Source organism: Centropristis striata, chromosome 7 (assembly GCF_030273125.1).
Source record: "Centropristis striata isolate RG_2023a ecotype Rhode Island chromosome 7, C.striata_1.0, whole genome shotgun sequence".
NCBI classification, from domain to species: domain Eukaryota; kingdom Metazoa; phylum Chordata; class Actinopteri; order Perciformes; family Serranidae; genus Centropristis; species Centropristis striata.
Genome location: NC_081523.1, coordinates 31535050 through 31557843, shown reverse-complemented (window position 1 = coordinate 31557843; position 22794 = coordinate 31535050). Strand labels below are relative to the sequence as shown.

Here is a 22794-nt window from a genome sequence, read left to right as displayed (position 1 = left end):
CTTCTGGCGTGTTCATAGTGGAGGTGAGACATTACAGAGCCGTAAATGTCCCTGCATGCAACGGCACTATGAAGCACTGTTGGAAGCGGGACCACTATGGAGGGGACACCCCAGCAAGGGATGCAAGGGATTATTTGACGTTGCGCGTGACGTCTAACACACGCCTCCCACTTGGTCCGACAGTCATCGAATCACTGTTCACTGCGGCCACCGGCACAGTCGCTAACTGTGCAAAGTGTCCACCGCTTACTGTAAACAAACCGGCATGTTAACTGTACACGTGGTGTCCGCTGCGGATCATAAACAAACCGGCATCGCTTACTGTGCACAGAGCGCCCGGTGCTTTTTGTAAACAAACAGAGGTCGTTAAGTGAACACATACTGCTGCAGCACATACATGCGTTACTGCTACAGAGCTAACTGTGTAGCCTATTAGCACTGTGCTACTGCGCAGCACTGCTGCTGCTCTGACTATCGTCTCCTCCACCTCGTTTCGCAAAGTCAGACTGCACTGTGAATATCACGCCTTCACGGGATCACTATGAACGCCCTAAGGCCAAACGCCGGGACAGATCTTTCCAGCAATATAGCGGGACCGCATTATGAAAGGGGCTACTGTGTGAATAAAGACATTTAATGAAGAATGTATCACATTTCCTGTCTTTCTATTTTCACTTTGAGAACAGAAAACAGGATTTTCTGGTAGCGTTTTATATTGCTGCTGTTTCATTGCATACATATAGCTATTTATTCTTTTTGTGATTATGATGATGTCTACACATTTGCCTGTGATGTTACACATTTGGACGTGCAACCAATGGGAATACTAATGCAGCTGGACCATGACCATCAGCATCAACAGGAGCTGATCTCTAGACAACTGCCCTAAACATCACCCTACATATCAATGTGTAGGGTGAAACCTACACATTATTTCATTGTATTCCCTGGGTCTTGGCCAAATGAACAGAACTACAGGTGTGAAAGCACCTGACTTCTAAAGTCTTCCCATTTAACAATCAATTATACAACTTCTTTCAACTATCTTTTGCCTGCTACTAATTCCTAAAGAAAAATCCCACTGAGGGTTAACCACAAAAATGTGACAGTTTTACACTGTGTAATGGCTAGGGATTGGCCAGTCTTTGACCACCGAGCCCCGCCCCCATCCATACCTAAACCTGGGCGCAGGTTTGGGGGGTCATTTAAGAGAGATATTCCCTTATTCGTTTTACAACAGGGTCATTCAACATACATTTATCCCATGGCTTTACACGCTAGTAAACACACCATGCTAGGAGCACTGGGCAGCATATTACTGTGCCTGAGGAACAGGGGCACCTCAGCCCTTGACCTGTCAGTCCTGGGATTCGAACCTGCTGCATGCCCGATTCTCTAACCTCTACGCCACAGACTGCCTTATTGATATATAACATATGATTTGATTAGTTTGGATGCGCAGAAAATATCATTAATTGTGATGTTTCACTGTGAATATTGTCATATGGAAATTTGGTAGACACTGCCCAACTCTACTGTGAAATAGGTAAAACAAAACAAAACACCAACAATAATGCAAGACAATTGTAGAAACCTATCTGGAAAATCACATGCAAACATTTCAAGCATTAGGCTAGTGACTGGTAAGAACTTCACAGTACTTACAAAGTCATCCCCTGAGTCTGCCCCAACTGAGGTGATGGATTCCTTGCTGATGGTGCGTGGTATACGAACACCACTCCGAGGGGCTGTGGCCGCCTCCTCTGCAATCTTCTTCTTCAACTTGGCAAACATATCTGTCCTTTGAGTGTCTCTTTTTGAGTGCAATTTGTTTTTTTCTGAAAAGTAATTGACTTCACACAATGCATGGAGTTTATGGCTCCTTGTTTTGAGGGCTGAAACAGAGCCGCGTCCTTATGCAGTACCACTCAAAACAAGTTTGTGCTGGTAATTCCATTCTGCTACAGCTGGGAAAAGAAAGGAATCAGTTAACAAATTGCTAAGATTGATAACAGCTGATGTCACATTGTTGTAGTGAGCCAAACAACAAGTTCAATATATTTTTGGCATCCATTATTATCATAATATAACAAATAAATGCTATTTTATGCATATCAATGACAAACCAAGCATGGTTGTTTAGTCTGTCTACTCTATAGGCCTCTTTAGAAAAAAATCTAGTCATCTAGAAGTCTTTACTGGTGCATAAGTTACACTTAACAGGAAAAAAAATCCCAGAACTAACTGGAATACGTTGCTGGGGAGAGGGGCGACTGGGATACCTTTCTTAGTCTGCTGCCCCCGCGAAATGCATGGACGGAAAAACAATTAGTGCTTGTCAAACTTGTGTGACAGCTTGTCACTGTGGGTTAGGATACATAATGTTTTCCTCAGTTGTCCAGTATGTTGTTGATAATGTTGTTACTCAAAGCAGATTAAAACCTCTGAATGTTTTTTCTGTGATGGAAACTGCACCAAACCTCTAAATGTTTTTGATCATTATACTTGTTCCATATGCATTTTCAATTGCTCTGGATATCTAATTCTGAAAGAAGAATGCAATTCATAAAGAGTGATTGCATTGGAAAGTAAAAGCAGATTTTGAGTTTGTGATTAAATTTGTTTCCGTGACTGAGCCACAGTGTATCCTTACTACCTACTCAACCGACTCTATATACGGATAAGTTACAAATTGCTGCAAAAAGCTCTGTCGGTTGTGTCTCATCAGTGTTAATCCATTAGAAATGTACAATTACACTGTCAGACTATGTTTTGACAGACACCTAGCCTGCTAGCTCTCCCAGCCATAACAATGAGTTAACATTACCACCATCGGGCGATGTTAGCTGTCGTTAGCTTGTTCGTCCACTGAAGCCGCCTTTCTCTTACCATATTAACTTCGATTAAGTATCACTCCGTTGCGTTTTCAAGTGCTCAATGACTGTACGTTCGTCTTTTTTTCTATATACACACAAAAAATAGCGGTCGTTATGGCATATGACAGGAACTCACTGGTACTGTCTCGCCTGGCAAGCTAGCAGCTGCTAGCGTGAGTTGGTGAGCTACACGTCATCAACCCCGACACAGATGACTGTCAACGTCACGGCAGAGACTCTTTTCATTGGTCAGTGGTGCTGACAGGTTGTGTTCATTGGTCAGCACCACTGAGAGGTTGTAGTTGTGGGATGGATGTAACTGGATAAATGCGCCGCCTAAAGGCGCGGGAAGTAAAAGCAGTTTCAGACATGATGTGGCCACACTACACATTTTTTAGCTGCTTGTTATTTCTGTAATTTATTTATACAAACCTGTTGTTAGTTTATATCAAAAAAAATTTTTCCTTCAAATTATTATTATAACAATTTTAACATGGTATTGTCTGTGCTCTAATGGAAGAATTATGTACTTCATGTTCCGGTCCTAAATACCCCTATGGTTAAGTGGACCCCAGTAGAAGTCCCTTCGAGAGGATGCTTGCACCCCTGTCTCTTAGGGCAATCCAAACAACTCCACTTTCAAGCTGGTGACTCAAACCAAGATGAGAGGACAAGTTTGCTCACATCAAGGAAAAAATTCTCAGGTTCAGGAGCAAAACTGCCTCACTGCAGGGCACAGAGGAGGCCTGAGGAGGAGGATCTTGTAGATTGAAACACTGCCCACCTTGAAAAGAAGAAAAGGAGTACAGTTTATCTGGAGCCTAATAGTGTGCAGACCCCCTTTGTGCCCTGCTTAAATCAATATACCCCACACCACCAACTGGTGCTCCTGTATGGTCAGTTTAATAAAAGTAATAATTTATTAATGATGCAAGTTAGCTGCAATCCACTTTAGTTTTTAATTGTACACATGGTGAAGGAAGATATTAATTTCTTTCTAAACAACCAAGGATAAAGATTATCTTGACAGTCAAATCATCATCTTCAGGGGAATTATAACTCTCATAGTACAGTTTTTACTATTTTCCATACAGTGCAAGTCTTTTCATTGTTTTTGGGTCATGAATAGGCTATTTAAAGATAATAGTATTTACTACCCAATAATATAGATTATGCTGAAAAGGGATGTGTTTTTTGCCCATCACACCGGTATGGAACTTTTTTTTTTTTTACAATTTTTGGATTTCTTTATTTAAAAACAGAATGGTGATACACAGAAAAAGACTAATTACAAGAAATTATTCCAAATCTGTAAGTCACAGATAATCTTTTAAGGTAGCACAGAGTTAACAATACAGAACTCTCTAACAAGTATGGTTACATTTTTACACATCATATCTCAGTTTTACATGTTTTCTTATATGACCACATGAAAACACTAAGCGTATGACTCCATTGAATTTTGACAGAATTTATGGATTTTTTTTGTTTCTGTGCAGTGCTTTATTTTCTAACACGCAACTTTAGTACATATACACCAGCATAACAAAATTAAATGAAACATTGTATATAACAGCAGACTGAATTTCCATAGTAAAGTAAAATTGAGATTTATAAATATGAACATTTTACAAGTGCCATTTTCACCCTTCTCCTCAACAGTGCAGTGATACTGCTGAGCTAACTTGCTCTGTAATATCTCAATGGGGTATAAGCTGCAGAACAATTGCATTAAATGTAAGACTGGGAACACACTTGGCACCAGGAAATGCAATGTAAATACTCTCAATGTACAATACAAAATTCATATGGGTTGCTGATGCCCGTCCCAGTCGGCATCTGTGCACTGAAATCGCTTGTTGTTTTGGTTTCAATGTGCTTACAGGAAATAAGGTGTTGTTGTTCGAGGTGGAATGACCCTTTCAGAGTCAGGCACTGCTCTGAAGAGCTTTGGCTCTCTTGTGTTAGCGTCTTTGAAGACCATGATTGAGGCGATATTGCCACAGCGATAGCAGTAGTTCGGAGCAGACCACACTGTGACTAGCTTCTCATCAAACATGAACTTGTAGCCTTCGTGGACAAGTTGATGAGCCCTGCAGATCAGCTTCAGGTTGTTGATGTGAACAAACTGCAATTTTTTGGAAGAAAGAGAGAAACAATAGACAGGGAGAACTTGTTAAAATAATAGAAACACAGCCATCGTGAATACACATCACCTTATTCCTTTGGTGACCCCAACTTACATAAAGCAACATCAGTAAACAGATGCTTTGTTCATGACACATTCATTTGATTTTCTCAAATTAATTACATGTAATTTTATTTGAAGTTCAAATTAACAACAAATACTAATCAACTATTACTTATTTTGGTTATATTGTAGGTTTTATTACACTAGCCTGCAAACACCACTTGAGCCATGTGTGCTACCAATTCAAAGAAGTCCGCTATGATTGTAGGGCCAAGGATGAACACTTGTATTCTGCATGTATTTGAGGAAATATTCTCACATTTCACTAAAAGTAACCACAAAATGGTTGTCTTAACCACCATTACTATGAGCCCTGCACAATATTAATACCTCCAATATTTTCTAAGGTATCTCCAAAGCCAAGCTCTGTAGAAAAACTAAAAAAAAAAAAAGATACCAGAATTCCATGCATAAAACTGTTTCTCACAGATAATTGTTCCTTTTGACAGTAGATATTTTGTGCAGTTCTAATGTTAGTTTTTTTGCCAGCATGAGCTACCGAATTATGATTCATGCGAAGTGAAACTGTTAAAACAGAATAAGCTCTAATTTATCTTAACCATTTAAAAACACAGCCTCACTGCGGCAACAGGAATGGGATTTAAGGTCTTTGACATTTTATGCATCATTAATTGACAGCAGGAATATTTAAGACATTGCTCTAAGCTATTTTAAGACAGTTTTGTATAAAAGTACAAGTTAAGAGTTTTCAGCTTACAGAGCATGCACTTATGGGAGTGTGAAAAAAACAATATAACTTATTAGGTGTGCCAAATGCTACTTGTGTCTGTGGAAAGGAGGGACACGAGCCCAGATTTGCTGTCAAAAGGCTCTGTAGCCTTTTACTGCATAGATTAATTTACTATATAGTATCCACATAGAGAGGCTCTTGAAAAACAACAGGTGATTTTTTTATCATTAAAATAAACTTGTGTCTGTGCACCTGTGTGGAGTGTCAGCATCTACAAGATTTATCTGTCATTTAACTGCTTTATCAAAGAACACCAACTGCAGCGGCAATAAACAACACAGTGATCTGCCATTGTTGTTACCTTGCCAGAGAGCTATTGTCATAAGTAACACTACTTGTTTTATCTGGCTCAATTTATTTTAATGCCTGAGAAAAAAAAAAGAGAAAATCTACCTTGGAGCATATAAAATAACAACACAATTAAGCAGATTCCACTCATGATTCAATGACAGTAAAAGCAGCCTACCTCATTTGTGACTTTTGCACCAAAGAGCCAACCAGCTCCTCTGGGGCTAATGGCCCAAGTGTCCACGTCTTCAGGGTCTGACCACACCAGGTCACAAAATGCTCCTTTGTGGGGGATCTCCTGGTTCCGCTCAATGGTTCGAATTTGATCCAAAGTTTTTATGTCTGGGGAGAGGCCTCCATGGACACACAGGATCTGCTCGTCCATCAGCTGACAAAACAATAACATAAAATAGAAAAGTTCAGCCATTAGAAAATACACTATTTATCGGTTGACTGTTGAGAATTTGTGACCAGTGGTTACAGACTATACAAAGCTTATTTATGTGAAGTTGTAGCCTGTTTATAACCTGAATTATGTAATGTAAGTGTTGTTTTGCCAATGGCATGCTCAGACTGTTATTATGAGTGTGACAACATTGTGGAGAAGTTGCCGTTATCCTGCCATGCTCTTGTGTGTACTGATACCAGCTCAACACAGTAACTTTAGCCTTTCTCAGCTCTGTCTACAGCTGGTCTCTCCACTCTTGAAACAGCAATTTGTTACAGGACTTCTTCTCCTCTATGGCTGGCAGAAGCCATCCTGGTCAAAATAGTCACAGAGAAGTCTGTGCGGTGCAGTGTCGCTCAATTAGCCACAACTTCAGCCTGTCCATATTCATTGAAGGAATTCTATGAAAGCTGCCCAAATGTTGCTAGACATTTTGTTGGTACAACAGAGAAGTGCACAAAACACAAACATTGCTTTTTATTTAAATCATTTAGATAATGCAATGCTTCACTTTCTGTGCTCCACCACAACAAACTTTTCCTGGCACTCCTCTCTTCAACTCTCTCACTCATGTTTCCACTGGTTTCTTCCGGCAACAAGTCTTCTCATGCTACATTTCAGAAAGAGACTTCTTCCTCTTTTGTTACGACTGTTAGAGACTTTCAATAACAGTCCGAACCTGTCAGTGGCAAAAACAAGCACCTTTAGTAAACAGACATTGACATCGGCATTTTCACTATGCGTTTACATTGTAGCCTGCTTTGGCTCTGCTGTCTCTCAATAGCCCCTTTCAAAGTGCGGTCCCACAAATGTGCCGCCATATTGCTGGAAAGGGCGAATATCACATCTCCACAGCGAAGGCGTGATACTCAGGACCTTTCATAGTGCAGTCTGACATTGCAGAAGACGTGGAGGAGATGATAGTGACGTGCTACAGAGCAGCAGCAGTGCTTAGAGCTGCACAGTTAGCTCTGTAGCAGTACAGTGTGTATGTGCTGCAGCAGTATGTGTTCACTTAGCGACCTCTGTTTGTTTACAACAAGCACCGGACACTCTGTGCACAGTTAGCATGCCGGTTTGTTTACTATGGTCTGGTGGACCAATTTTAAAAAATTGTTAGCCCTATTACTCAAACAAAAACATGGGAAAACAGGGTCGAGTAAAAAACACTGAAGTTCCTCTAAAAAAGTAGTAGCTGAAAAAAATATGGTATTTCAGTTAGCTGAATCACATAATATAATGCAGCTTTTAAGACCAGGGAAAGAAATAGCATTTAATCTGTATTATGACATCACATTAACCAAATGCCGCTGCTCATATGTAGTCTTTACTAAGAGAGTAACTAAATGTGAGCCTCATTCCAGGCTGTCATTCATTAAGTCACATCATCAATCTTTCTTTTGAAATAACAACAGATAGACAAAAAGCCCAGTGAGTAATATTTCAATACTTACAGCTGCAACTGTTAACATGTCAAACACTTTGGTGCAATAACGCCAAGCATTTGCATTCCCATACTTGGTCTGGCACTCATCTGTAAGACAGAAAGTGCTCATCATTCCAGGAAGTGAGATTTGTGACAATGCAGTTTAATGCCGGTCAAAAACAGATAATCTACTATGAATCAAATCTCACCATAAAAGCCATAAACTTGGGTTATCTGTCTGCTCTCATGGTTTCCACGTAGAAGTGTGATGCGGTCGGGCCATTTGGCTTTCAGCACCAGCAGGTAGGTGAATGTCTCCAAACTGTAATATCCCCTGTCAACAAAGTCACCCTGCAGATGACAGAGGTTTATTACAACACTTCATCCACCAAAAAAAGAGTTAAACAGAATGCATTACGACAGAAGCCCCTCAAGTTCAAACTGATTTCAATGTACAAACCATGAATATGTAATTTGTGTCAGGAACCTGGCCGCCAGTTCGGAAGAGTTCACAAAGATCATAAAACTAAGGAACAAAGAGATACAAATTTAGTGTAGACATTACATTTTATTTGTGTAAAAGATGTATATGAAAAACACAAGTAGATAGAGATCTCACATGCTATAAACTGCAGGCTTTGCTTTTTACCTGTCCATGTATGTCACCACAAACTGTTACAGGAGTTGAAACAGGCTGAACGTTGGACTCCTCCAGCAGCAGGTCACACACATAGTCACATAACCTCTGCACAGATAAAAATATAGCACAGAGACATGAACGTTAAAGTTCAGTCATTATTCAGCACTGGTATGTAATGTGATAACTTTCATAACAGAATCATAAGCATCAACATTTTACCCAAAAATCTTCTTGTCAGGGAAAAGCCTCTGAAACATTGTTTCTATTTACATCATGTGACAATTAATAAGATCTATTCAGGTAACATTCTCTTTATAGCATGTGTTACAACCACAAGGTTATGTGAACATTTTGTTATGCATTTGTGTACCTGCTCTAATATTCTTTGTGCATGTGTTGGTTGTGTGTAGTCTCTGTTGTCCTATCTGCTGTGGTGTCTGTGTGTGTGATGGCTGATTGGCTAAGTGAATGATTGTCTGTGTGAGTGTTCAGGTTGTTCAGACAAAGTGATTGGTTCCAGCCTTCAAGCCTCAGCTCTAGTGGGTTCCCCTCTCTGCACTTCCAACCAGACTGCCAGTAAGTTTTGAGTGAAGTATAACAGATGTTTAGTATGATGCACAAGCCCCAGTTTGGTAGGGGAGGGTTGCAGTTTTTGTTAACCCCTTTCCTCCTGTTTTTGTTATTAGGACTTTAGTTTAGTGATTTCTCTTTCGGTTCTTTTGTTTTGGTTGTGGTAAGCATTAGGTTGTTCAACTTTAGTTTCCTTTTGTTGGTGGCCCACACTGAAGTCATGAAAGTTTTTAAATAAGTCTTTAATCTTTTGTTGCTGGTGGTTCTTGGGAGCTTGAAAGAGGTTTCCCCTATACCGGGTTGTAACACAGGGTAACCCTCTATAACTGTTCAATGCAACTCTGAGATCATTTGTTCTAGTCAAGGACATACAACCCATATTCTAAAAAAAATGGGCAGAAACAGACTGTATCACATTCAAAGATTGTATTTACAAAAATCAAAAGTTTACCAGTTTGAACATAAAATAGCCTGTCTTTGTATTGTATTCAATTAAACTGAAATATGAATGGTTCTCTGTCTCTATGTGTCAGCCCTGGGAGACATGTCCAGGTGCACCCCGCCTCTCGCCCAACTGCTCAGCTGTGATTGGCTTCCAAAGTATGGAAAACAAGTACTGTTGACATTGACTGCTTGGTCATTATTCAAATATTTTTAAAAAAACAAAATTTTCCTTCTTTGAAAATCCTGTTTTTATAAAATAAGGAGAAAAGGCAATCCCAAACGTTATTAAAAATCCTGATCCTTGAAACCATTGAGCCATTGAACTTCGGGAAATAGCCTAATACAGATGAGAATTCACAAGCAACATAGAATAAAACAGAATTTAATCAGATTAATGTAACCAGGTGACTACTACGGGGCCACCGTACTAATGTCTCCAATGGGTTGAGAGAGAAAAAGAAAACAGTAGAAGAAATAATGACTTTGTTTAATAAAAACAGACATGGCTACACTAACATTCTGAGCTGAATGTTAATCAGTTTCTTGCAGGTTCACATTGGGATCACTGACTGAAACCTGTTTTTATAAAATAAGGAGAAAAGGCAATCCCAAACGTTATTAAAAATCTGGCCAAATAAAGTGACGGTTCAGTGCTTACTAAATATAATAATAATAATAATAATAATAATGATGATGATAATAATAATTCACATCTTTAATAACGAGGTATTATTTCGGCGTAGGGTCAAGTAGCGTCATCATATCTCCAAAACATACGGAGCTACGTATTTTACGATGCAATGTAACATCAGGCGACTTTATTATTTAACGCTGGAGGTATGCTGGATGCGTCGTGTGTGTGTGTGTGTGTGTGTGTGTGTGTGTGTGTAAGCACCAGACACCTTTTCAGTCCAGGCTGGCAACAACCAGCTGTCACTCCAACATCATGACAGTCAGCATCATTAACGTTAGCTTAGGTCACTATGGATAACTGGTCGTTTTTTAACTCTGGTTGCTGCTTCGATAACATTTGACATAGTCGGGCTTGTAGTCAACTATTTTAGCTAAGCTGGACAATTTATTTTTTTTACGGTTTTTGACTTCCTAGCGAAGAGATGAAGTGAGCAGGCTTACGTTACTAGCTAGCTAGCTAGCGTCATGCTAACAGTTACTTACGCCGTTACAACTAACCAGTATGAGCCCATCACGTGGCGTCATTAAAAACATTTCTACAAAGTCACATTTACCTTGAGGTCGTTTTCTGGGAGGTATTTACACTGTTTTGCAATCTCTGCATATTTATCTAAGTCTAGAGGCGCCATGGTGCCTAGGTAGTCTTCATGCGCAACTTCCTGCAATAACTGACTCCCCTGTCCTCTACCGCCACCTACCGTCTTTATGTTAATCAACATTATTTAGCAGCGTTTTGTTTTTTTTAAATTTATGACATTAACTATTGAAAACCAAGATGCAGCTTCAAAATAAAAGTCATTTTTTCAAGTTTTGCAGGAAACACAAAAAACTTCACCAAAAGTGTAACATATGGCATTTATTGATCATCGCACTCAAAATAATGTAACAATAGCACTGTGTGTAAATTATGTAACTTAAGAGAAATAAATGACTTATGCCATTTTTTGAACATGCCTTTGTGACTTAACCCTCCTGTTGTCCTCGGGTCAAGGAAGGAAGAAGAGGGAGGACGCAAAGGGAAGTAAAAAAGGATGGAGGAAAGAAGGAAGGAAGGGAAGAAAGAAGGATAGAGGAAGGAAAGAAGAGAGGAGGAAAAGGAGAAAGAATGGAAAGGAGAGAGAAAGGAAGGAGGATGGAGGAAAGAAAGGGGAGGGGGAGAAGAAAGGAAGGAAAAAATAAAGAAGGGGGGAGAAAAGGAGGGAGGCAGGAAGGAAAGAGGGCAGAAAGGAAGGAAGGAAGGAGGAAGGAAAGAAAGAAAGAAGGAAGGAGGGAGAAAAGGAGGGAGGCAGGAAGGAAAGAGGGCAGAAAGGTGGGAGGAAGGAAGGAAAGAGGGCAGAAAGGAAGGAGGAAAGAAAGAAAGAAAGGAAGGAAGGAGGGAAGGAAAGGGAAGAAGGAAGGAGGATAGAGGAAGGAATGGAGGTGGGAGGGATGAAAGAAGGAAGGAAGGAGGAAAGGAGAGGAAATCAGGAGGAAGGAAAGAAGAGAGAAAGTAAAGGAGATAGCGGAAGGAGGAAAGAAAAGAAGGGAAGGAGGGAGGAAAAGAAGGAAAGAAAGAAAGGAGGGCGAGGGAAGGAAAGAAGGAAGGAGGATAGAGGAGGAAGGAAAGAAGGAAGGAAGGAGGAAAGAAGAGAGGAAGGCAGGAGGAGGGAGGAAAGAAGGAATAGTCAAAACAGATTGGGTCAATTTGACCCGGAAGGACGACAGGAGGGTTAAGCAAGATATGGTAACACTTTATTTTGAAGGTGTCTACATAACAGTCACACAAGCCTGTCAGAAACATGACATGACAAGTAGGCCTATCATGAGCATTAATGTTACTTCAAAGTGTCATTAATGTTCATGACACATCCCATGTCATGTTTATGACACACTCATGTCACTTTTATGTAGACACCTTAGAGTAAAGTGTTACCAATATTAGTTTCAACAATAAAACATTGATAAACTAAACTGATAACTAAACGATCTCCCAATCACATGATCTGATCAACTGAGGATGTAGACGATTTTACCATAGGTGGCCGGCGTCATGTGGAGATGATTTAGGCAAAAAAAAACAATTTTGACAAAAAATGACTTAGGCCATTATTTTAACAGGGTGACGACGATATTACATATTTTCTTCCAACAATAAATATTATAAAGTTTGTCTGTTTAAAGAAAGTACAATATACTATAATTAGGCCCCATAGACTACAATTAATTTAGATATGTGTATCTAGATTATCCCTCACATCACCTGCCCTGGGGATTGTTGTTTCCAAAGGTAAAACATCTTCTGACAAGAAGAGAATGAACAATAATAAAAGACAAGAAAATAAGAAAAGCCAAGTGTGAGTCTATTTTAGCCAGGTGCCTACAAAGAAATATCACAATCTTCTGGAGAGTTTTATTATCAAAAGGAATAGTTTATCCAGACTTATTTACCCAGCCTGCTCTTCACCCATATCAACAAGAATTATTAAGTTAATAAATAATGGTCATTTTAAATTCATATGGAGAAACAAATGTCAGTACATAAGGAATGGCATTGTTAAAATCTATGAAGATGTCCGAGCAATCTATTTTGATATCATGAATGGTGTCTTGATAATCTTTTAATAGGAACAATCTCTTTTTTTATTTGGTTTATTATCCCCAATGTGATTTTCAACTATGCTGTGATTTGGATTGTAACTGATTACCAGTTGAAATGTCTGCTTTCCGTCAGCAAGACCTTCCTAAATTTTTGAATAACAGATACATATTGATCAGTAATAAATCTGTGTACATCATCATCAAAAACCAAGCCCAATGTACTGGGCCGAGGCAGCTTTGGATCAAGGAACTTGACTTTTGTGAAAATAAGTGTACCAACAACTTTAGAAACATTTATTTAAAAAATATATGTATGAAACCCAATAAGAAGAAAACGTGTTCTCAAGGAATTTGAAGCTGAAGAGGAAAAGCAGAAGAAAACTTTTTCCTAAGGTTAAAGAAGTAAATTTCAAAATAAATGAACAAATTCTCAAGGTATAGATTTATTGTTGATGTAAATAACGGTATTTTGTGAAAACAAAGTTGAAACTTTAGAACGTGTTTTTCTGTTGTGAATCATTGCAGTCTTTTGGAGTAATATATGTAAAGCTGGCTCAGGTACTTTTGAGTTGTCATCCTTGACAGTGAAGATAGTCAAGTTTAGGATTTGTGTTGAAAACCGAAACTTTGACATTGTTTCAATACTGTGTTGTTTTTAATGCATAAAAGCAGATACTGTAACACTTTACCATTTCTGAAATATTGGAAGAAGTCACTGAAATGTGTTAATGACCAGTTATTGTCATTACTAGACAAATAATCTGAGATAGCCCATTTTCTTTCTCTATGTTTGTTTGAACCTTGAAACCACTGAGCCATTGAACTTTGGGAAATAGCCTAATACAGATCAGAATTCACAAGCAACATAGAATAAAAGCAGAATTTAATCAGATTAATGTAACCAGGTAACTACTACGGGGCCACCGTACTAATGTCTCCAATGGGTTGAGAGAGAAAAAAGAAAACAATAGAAGAAATAATGACTTTGTTTAATAAAATCAGACATGGCTACACTAACATTCTGAGCTGAATGTTAATCAGTTTCTTAATTGGGATCACTGATAGGAAAGTGTAAAACGTTATGTTCAACGCGCCCAAACCATATTTCCGGTGAACACCTTCAAAACAAAACTTTCAGAACAAAACAGAGGTGTAGTTACACACTGTGCTCACTGCAGGAGAATAAACAGAGACGATAATTAAATGTTAGAAACCATGACATCAAACGCCACAGACAAAGTTAAAAACAAACAAACAGGAGTGCAGTAACTAAGTGCATGTTGTGGTCTACAGACACCCATGTCTAGCGTTAAAATAATCTCTAAGGTGTTATATATACTATATAGCAATGACTTAATCATAAACTCCTTTAACTGAGCCGACAATCAGATTGAACTACTTCTTTAAATTATTGATTCCAGGACACTTCCATACAGATACAGATGTGAAACATTAATCCCACAACAAGCCACCACTGGGCATTTCCATGACATATCGTCACATTTTTTGTCAAAATTATTATTTTTTGCCTAAATCATCGCCTCATGACACCAGCCACCTATGGTAAAAATCGCCTACATCCTCAGTTGATCAGATCATGTGATTTTACCCCTTTAAGATAATGGCTTATGTCAAGTGTGTGACTTAAGCGGATTTATTATGCCTAAGTCAAAATAAAATGTGACTTAGGCAATTTTGAAGGTGTCTACAAGAGTGACATGAGCGTGTCATAAACATGACATGGGATGTGTCATGAACATTAATGACACTTTGAAGTAACATTAATGCTCATGATACTTGTCATGTCATGTTTCTGACAGGCTTGTGTGACTTATGTAGACACCTTCAATATAAAGTGTTACCATATCTTGCTTAAGTGACAAAGGTTAAAAAAATGCTCTCTTAAGTTACATAATTTACACACAGTGTTATTACTATGCCAATAGTCATAGTTTCCTGCAAAACTTGAAAAAATGAGTTAGGCGATTATTTTAACTGGGTGACGATATGGAGGAGGATACCTGGGCTGATAGGTGGAGCCTACATATACGACTGTACCACACGACGCAATTGTATCGCATGGGCACACTACCGTAACCAAACATGTTCATGAAACCGGTTATGTTTAGATTATTTTCAGAGGAGTGAGGACGTTTGATAATTTACAATAAATTGTAACTCATAGGGTGTTACAACGACTGTCCAACCAGCGAATGAACGACCGCCCACGGGCTTTGCTCCACGGCTCCTATTGGCTAATGCGTCCGTCTGTCTCGGACGGCCGTGGTAGGTTGTCGAGCAGGTGAAGTGTTGACTGTGGTTCATAGGGCACCAAACAGCAGCGTACGCCGCCGGGGACATCAATGGTGGAGTACGCTTCCATTCAGGGAAAGGTCTGAGAGAGACCACTACTGGGGCTTACATGGAGAGCTGAAACTGAATATGAGATTAACGTCCTTAATGATGTACATATCTCCGGCTCTGATATTTATTTTGTATGTATATATTGGATTTTCTGAAGCAGCACCTCGCATCAGTCCCTACGATGCGTCGCCTATCTCCAGGAAGCCCGGCTCAGCCTCCGACACCTGGGAGACCATCCACACCGACATGCCTCATACTTTACCGGGGAGCAGATTAGCTCTCGGGCCTCTTACCGGACACACACCGTCGCCTGCCATTGTTTCTGCTGGCCCGACCACCACCACCACTAGCTCTATTTCTAAAACTGCAACCACCTTCCAGCCTCCAACAACAGACCCGACCACCACCACTATTTATACGCATACGGCCCCTGATACTGGAATAATTTCAGCTGCTAAAGAACAAATAACAGCGCCGATTTCCAGATTAGCCGGCGCCCGCAAAAGATCCACCGATGCACAAACATCACTATTCGCTCCGGAGAAAATGCTGCAGACCATGGTGTCCATGGTTTCCCAGCGCACAGCAAACGATGCCTGGGCAGCAGATAATATTGGCACATCTGTTACCTCAGTAGAGAATAGTCAAGGTGAGTAACGTATACCATCGAATAAAATGGCTATCAGGAACAGCGAGAACAAGGTTATTCCGATTTTTTTCTTTCTTTTTAGCTTTTGATAAGACGCCTTGCAAAACCGACGGGCTGCGTGTTTTTTAAGCACATTCATGTTCAGAAAATGAGTCCGTGAAAAAGACGTCCATGTCTAATTTAGGCTGCCAGGAGAAGCAGGGTGGCCGCACGGAGGTTTTGACGCAGAGAACGACCGAATAAACCAGATTGCAACAATGGGCAGACCCCTCTTATGCATGGTGTACCCCTTAATATAATTGGGAAATTACCTAATCTTTATCTCATAAAAAAAACTATTCATGCACAATTTGTCCATTGTACATTTTGCTGTGTAGCCAATATTGTATTCCAGAGGACTTTTATTATAGGATGCGTAGGGCACATACAGTGGGTTGGGAAAGGGGCGCTATGAGGGGGTGCAAGGTTTATCCTGTTGTTCAGTCAATTTATCCAATCCGTCAGTGTACGGAGCACCCATGCAGACTCGTGATCCTTTAATGTTAAACCAGACATTTTTGATATTGAAAGGATATTAAAGAATCTGCTCTAATAGCGGCTTCATCCCCTCTATTGTTGTTTGCATGGCATACATAGAACAAGGCCTTTCAACCAAAATGGCCAGGCAGGCCAAGCCATGAATGAGCAATGACAGTGAAGCCCCTCCTCTCACACCTCACACATCCCAGTATCCATGTGGATGTGTTGTTTTACAGCCAACACAGCAGCACAGGCTGAGGGATCCTTTCCAAAATGGTTCTGTAATGGTTGGGGAAAGGCTGCTGAGGCCAAATGTGTGGATTTTACAGCACTTACACAGAAAATGTTGCTACTAGGAGATGGAGCTTAATAATTCTTTCTGAACAGCATATACAAGAGGTGGCGTTTTTCATCCTATCTAGGAATATACATAATATACAATTAAAATGGCTTCATATGTTGTTTGCAAAGTCTTTATTTTCCCATATTTTCTATCGATATCCCATTATTTTTCGTCCTAGGAAATTCCATGTTCTAGTTGTAATTTCATGATACCCCCAAGCCTAAAGATAAAAAAACCCCTATGAAATCTGTTTTATTTCATATTCTCACTCATATTGGCCCCTCATCAGGGGGGCAGTCCAGTCATGTTTTTTATATTGACCCTTTGTTCTCCACACTCAGTACTACCTTACTGTCAGCATCAATTTCAGTGAAAGGTGGGGGATTAGTTTCTGGTTCTATGTTGAAGAGGAAAAGCATTACAAGGGTACTGACTGATCTCCATGTTAGACCCAGTGGCTTAGAATGTGTTTGTGTGGCTGGTTAAAGATATTTAGATGTTCAATTGAATATTTTTAAATTCGTGTGATGCTGGCGAGTAGATTTTAATGATGTATTTCATTTTGTGCAGACATCCTTCGGAGCAGTTACATGTAATATTTAATTGTCGTTCTGCTTAATTGTTTAAATTTAATTTTGAACATTTAATGTTTCCATCTTTTCTGTTGGGAATATCTGCTGCTTTTCTTTGTGTAATGTTACAGTTAACTCTATGCTTGGGTTTTGGAGTGATACGCAATATGAAGGCGTTGCGTTTGAGGAAATTATGATGGCCGTTTTCCACCATTTTCTGACATTTTGTAGACCAAACGAGAAAATAGGTGCAGGTTAATTAATAATAAATATAACCATTAGTTACAGTGCTACTATCAATCTACATACTTCTATATGTTTATGTATTTTGGGTCAGTATTGTAGATTAATTGAGCTAGTGTATTTAGGCAGTCCACTTGAAACCCAAAGTCTAAATAAAAACATACATAAAACCTTTACCATACCTTATTGAAAGTATCTCCAGGAACCTCAGTACTTTCTATTGTTCTGGTGTGAAAGGCCACTCGCATGATAATATCAAGTCAACAAAGGCGTCACCTGGGGTAACGCCTCACCCAGCTAACTACATACATTCTCTGGCAGGGCAGCAGCCTTACAGACAGATATAAGGCGTGTTTTCACCTGCTTCATTTCCTTTGAAACCTCTCTTGGTACTTATTGAAAGGTGATAATGTGGTTTGACGCCCAAACCTAAATTTAAAGTAAAGCAATTGTTTCCATGCAGGTGCTCCTCCCACCGCTGTTGTTTTCTCTGTAGCAGCAGAGACAGGCGAGCAGTGAATTGGGCAGGAGAAGAGCTTTGAGACATGACTTGTTCTGAACAGCCTGCCGCTGCCCGTGTCTAAATACCAGCCATGCTGTCACACCACTTTACAGCAGTCAGATAAATAGGCGAGAGGTGAACTCTACCTCAGTTTCCCCCCTTCTCTCTCCACCACACACAGGTCCAGTCCAATATACATCAACCTGTTGTGGCTTTACAGATCACCCCACAGGGCCCCTATCCCACACCTAGAGGGAGCCTGAAAGCACTGTGTGAGGTGATACGCATCTACTGGGTCTCACACATTCTCAGGCGTGATCTGGGCCGACAGTTCTTCAGTGGATGTCACTGAAGCAAAGGGCCTGGTAGTATTCTCCACACTTGCATAACCATAGGCCTTTCTTAGTTACATAAAAGGCCAAGAAACTGTGGAAGAGGAGCATAATCTGAGTGGGACGCTAGGACAGGAATACATTTAAGTCCTCTTTATTTTACTGCTAGCTGAGGTATTGAGTGTAATCTGCGTGCATATTGTATATGAAATTTTTATTTTTATTTTGCTCCAACAGCTCTTCTCCGCCTGTCTTCTTTGTCTAACAGCTGAGGACAGAATAGAGACATTTTCAGGCATTCAGTTGTCACTTGCTACACCCAACCTGAGATCAGATGAATAATAGATTGCCACTCTGTACTCTATGGGGTCATGCACATGTCTGTCATTATATCCTCTGGTTCCTTAAAGCGCCCCAGTTTCAACTGTAACTCCTCTAGTGGCAACATAGCCAGACTCAGTCGACCAGGTTTACCCACTCGGTGGTTGTAGACTGACAGAGAGCCCAACCAATATGGCATATTTGAGACAAATACTGATTTTAGAGGGAAAAATTCTGATTGCCAATATACAGATTATGGGATTGGAATTGAATCTATGTGGTTCTGCACTAATATAGCAAAGATGCTCAGTAGGCTGCTTTCTTAGGAAAATAATTTATTAAAGATTATTGAACATTATTATTATTATGTCAACCAATTCTAGGAAATTCTGAAAACAGAGAAAATAAAGAATAAATAAAAAATACTCAATGTTAATTCAGAGAATTGCTGAGCATTTAAATAAAGAACAAATAGAAATAAAATAAACTGTAGCTATATTACACTGTTTCTGAATCACCACAAGCCTCATTCTCTGCATGATATGTTCTGTAAAAAATGTTTTTTATATCACTACATATCGGAAACTATATACACTGATACTGAAGGATACCGATGGGTCTGTGATTGACGGGCCAATACCACCTGATAATATTGGTCAAACAATATATATTTCTGATTAGTAAATTCATCATATACAACATTACATCAAACACTATAAACAGTATCTGATGCCAGTATGGTCCTTTTAAAAGCATTAATCTTCCCTACTGAAAAATTACAATTTGTTCATGTTAAGTAGAAGATATAAAAGCAGGTTCATGACTCAAAAGGCCACTTTGTTCAATTTGGTAGTGTAATATTGTACTGAGAAGAAGCATAATGACTTCTCTATTTCCAAACAGTGCAACATTGTTTCTGTTGTGCAAATTTAAAGGCCAAAGGTAAACCAGCCTGGAAATCACAACAAAAGAGGAAATGCTGTCTGAATTTGTCAAGCGTTCATTTAGCTGTACAGGCTTCAATACAGGCTTGTATTTATTCCAGTGTGACTACAAACTATACAAAAGTCAAATAAGAAAAGAGTGCTGAGCTGTGTTATAATAGTGGAGCAGTTGGCAGCTAAATGTATCACTTTTTTCATTCTTTTGCCTGTCAACCTGTTACAGTGTTGCCATTGGGAGAATACTCCAGCCTCACTATCGTACATAATTACTAAACAGGGTTTGTAAATATATTAGTAATATACATTCTATATGATAAAAACATTTTGCAACACAATTTTGTATGGCTGCTTTGATTTCCTTGAAATGAGTAAGGTATTATTGTTTGTATGACTAGTCATGGCTCTAAGGCTTCTGAAGCCATGCTACCAAAACAGACATGAAACAAGTCTGCATGAGAGACATGTTTTATACAAAAGATAAAATGATATATCTTTTTTTTTAAAATATAATTTAAAAAAGAATGTATGTATAAACATCACAGATAATATGAAGTAAAATAAAATGTAAATATATTGTTCTGACCTGTCCACTTCTGGTACATCTCATGCAGTATTAACCATTTCTTATTTCTCCCTTTGACTCTGACAACCACATTCATCCACCCAGAGGCTCTTTGTAACTGCAGCAGTGGTGGTGAGGGGATTTTGGATCCAGATGAGTGTGATCAGAGCACCGGTCAGTGTTCATGTCTGTCGGGCTACAGCGGTCTGCAGTGTGAGGACTGTGAGGAGGGATACTTCACCAACGGCACCAGCGGCTGCCTGCCCTGCGCCTGTGACTCCTACGGTGCAGTGAACCCCCTCTGTGACAGGTCAGACTGCTTTTTCACTAGAACTAACACAATGTAGCCATGATGGAAGAATATATTTGTTGTGTCAACATACTGTACTGAGGAGACATGCTTTGTTTGTGTGCTGTGTTTGGCTGAAAAGTTGTCATCTCAGAAGTTAAGCTAGAAGTCGAGTGAATTTTGAACTTGTATTCTGTTGATTGTATGAAACATGACTCCAAATAAATGCTAATGTCGCACTATATCTGCTAAATGTGTAAACTGGAGCTGCATCAAAAACTATTAAAGCTTGATCATTGGCCTACAGTCTAAGCTCTTATAAAATGAATTGTTAAATAATTAAGTAATTGAAATCTGATGACAAATTAAACACAAAACACGCTCTTGTCAGCGAGAGAAAAATGACTTTCTGAGAAGCAAGCTGATGCTCTTTGAATATATTTCAATAAAGCCAGCATTTGAGAATCTAGTAGCCATTAGAGGAACTGCAATTTCAGCCGTACTAGCATTAGCTGTGGTCCTGAGAAATCCTATGAATGGATGGAGATAACAAAACTAACTGGCAGCCAAGCATAGATAAAGAAACCAAATTCTTATGCTGAGGTATTGGCTTCTGGTTAAGTATAGTCATGGCTGAATTAGGCCTGTAAGATGGTTACGGTAGCTAAATATGCTAAATACACATGAATTTTTCCATCTGAATTTGGTTTTGAGTGCTCCTGGAATATTGCTGGTGACCCAAGGCATTGGTTGAATTTGGACTTGATTTGCTTAAAAACGCATGTGACTGGACTTATTTGCATGCAAGTGCATGATTGGATGAACAACAACCCCAATTGTTTACTGAGCTAGTAAATATGAGCCAGTGTTGGTGTGAGTTTGCCACACAAGGCCTGAGGTTTATGACTGACAGCCCACCACAGCATTCTGCAGAGAGTGGGGAAAACAAGGCAGTTAATTGTGTCACTGTGATCTAAACTTGGAAATAAATCCTGTTTTTCAGACAGATTTATTTTGAGCATTGGTGAATATTTTCAGGTATTTCTCATTTGTAACCTGGCGGTGTGCTTTATATGTGCAGTACAGACATGGTCTCTGGATATGTGATGTACCTGCAAAGTGTCTGCAGCTTTTGAAAGTTGTACTATCTTTAGCAGCAAAAGTGTTGTGGCCTGCCAAGCCCAAACTCACTGTCTGCTGTGAATTAGTATTTGTTGTCTTATAAAGACGGAAACAAGATGTTCTAGTGCTCAACTTTGCTCTGTTAGGATGTTCATAATAATGCCGTAGGCCTGCAGAATCATCATACTACATGTTCAGACCATGCTTCCTACACAAATTCCAAGCCAGAAAATACACGGCAGACCTCCATGCATCCTCTCCTGACTTAGAGAAGAAGCTGCGTGTGGGTTAGGAACGTGGTAAAAATAGCAGCTGTACTTTCTGCCTCTTACCATGAAAAGGAATGCTGCTGCTTTTCAAAAGCTTGAGTCAGTGTCCAATGTGTGGAGGATTTGTGTTGTCATGCTGCTCTGAAAAATACGTCACGGTGTAGTCTTACATAAGCTAAATCCTGATAGGTGTTGTCCTTTGCTAGAAACACAGATTGTCCTTTTAATGTTTATGAAACCTGAAATGCTATGTCTTGAGTTCAATGTGACGTAGGTGAAGGTGCAGGCAGGAGGGTTATTTCAGGGCTTTGAGCTTTCACACAGTAACACACATAATACAGTCCTTCTCAGACAGTCTGAGCCCAGCCTGGCCACTGCTAACCCTGCTAGCCTAGCCTAGCTTCCCTCAGGAGCTTATCACTGTGAGTTATACAGATTAGCCAGCTTTCCTACCCCCCAGCCTGCTGCTTAAGGTATCTTTCCCATTAAGTAATGGGCCATCCAGCTGAGATAGAGACAGTCACTGCTTTAATTGCATTACACATTGCATTGAGTTCAATGATATAGTGATGTGTGGAGAGCCAACAAGCTGCAGAAACATCTTGGTACCTTGAGAAATTTTCACACAGAGTTTTACAGTCTTCATTCTGCCAGAGAGATACACACTGAGCAGAGCAGCTTAATGAAAAAACCTGCAGTCAGTATATCATGACGTCTCATCATACCTGGTTAAAATCTTCATTATTTTAATAGCCCACAAAACATTTAAAGGGATAGTTCGGATTGTTTGAAGTAGGAT

At 39.6% G+C, this 22794-nt stretch overlaps 3 protein-coding genes across 5 annotated transcripts in view; 1 reads left to right on the top strand and 2 right to left on the bottom strand.

The window, feature by feature from the left end:
- The window catches only part of golga1 (golgin A1), a 28350-nt gene extending 25290 nt beyond the window's left edge, over nucleotides 1–3060 (bottom strand). For 2 of the 3 annotated variants that reach the window (XM_059337222.1, XM_059337224.1), the window contains exons 1-2: nucleotides 2890–3060; nucleotides 1666–1967 (exon numbers count right to left, since the gene is read on the bottom strand). In XM_059337222.1, the coding sequence (XP_059193205.1) occupies nucleotides 1666–1794 (129 nt within the window). In that variant the 5' untranslated portion in view covers nucleotides 1795–1967; nucleotides 2890–3060. Of the gene's footprint in view, nucleotides 1–1665; nucleotides 2858–2889 lie in introns of those variants that run through there. The other variant, XM_059337223.1, reaches the window with a different exon arrangement.
- Nucleotides 3061–3768: 708 nt separating this feature from the next.
- On the bottom strand, nucleotides 3769–11068 carry LOC131975019 (serine/threonine-protein phosphatase 6 catalytic subunit). Its single transcript, XM_059337546.1, has 7 exons — nucleotides 10942–11068; nucleotides 8690–8785; nucleotides 8501–8566; nucleotides 8250–8391; nucleotides 8069–8148; nucleotides 6345–6554; nucleotides 3769–5004 (listed from the first exon to the last, which is right to left on the bottom strand). Exons 1-7 carry the CDS (start codon nucleotides 11014–11016, stop codon nucleotides 4756–4758), a joined length of 918 nt encoding a protein of 305 aa, XP_059193529.1. The 5' UTR covers nucleotides 11017–11068; the 3' UTR covers nucleotides 3769–4755.
- A 4205-nt stretch (nucleotides 11069–15273) lies between these two features.
- The window catches only part of si:ch211-158d24.2 (multiple epidermal growth factor-like domains protein 9), a 33554-nt gene continuing 26033 nt past the window's right edge, over nucleotides 15274–22794 (top strand). Inside the window, exons 1-2 of the mRNA XM_059337514.1 lie at nucleotides 15274–15977; nucleotides 20421–20625. Coding sequence (XP_059193497.1) covers nucleotides 15407–15977; nucleotides 20421–20625 — 776 coding nt within the window. The 5' untranslated portion in view covers nucleotides 15274–15406. The remainder of the gene's footprint in view (nucleotides 15978–20420; nucleotides 20626–22794) is intronic.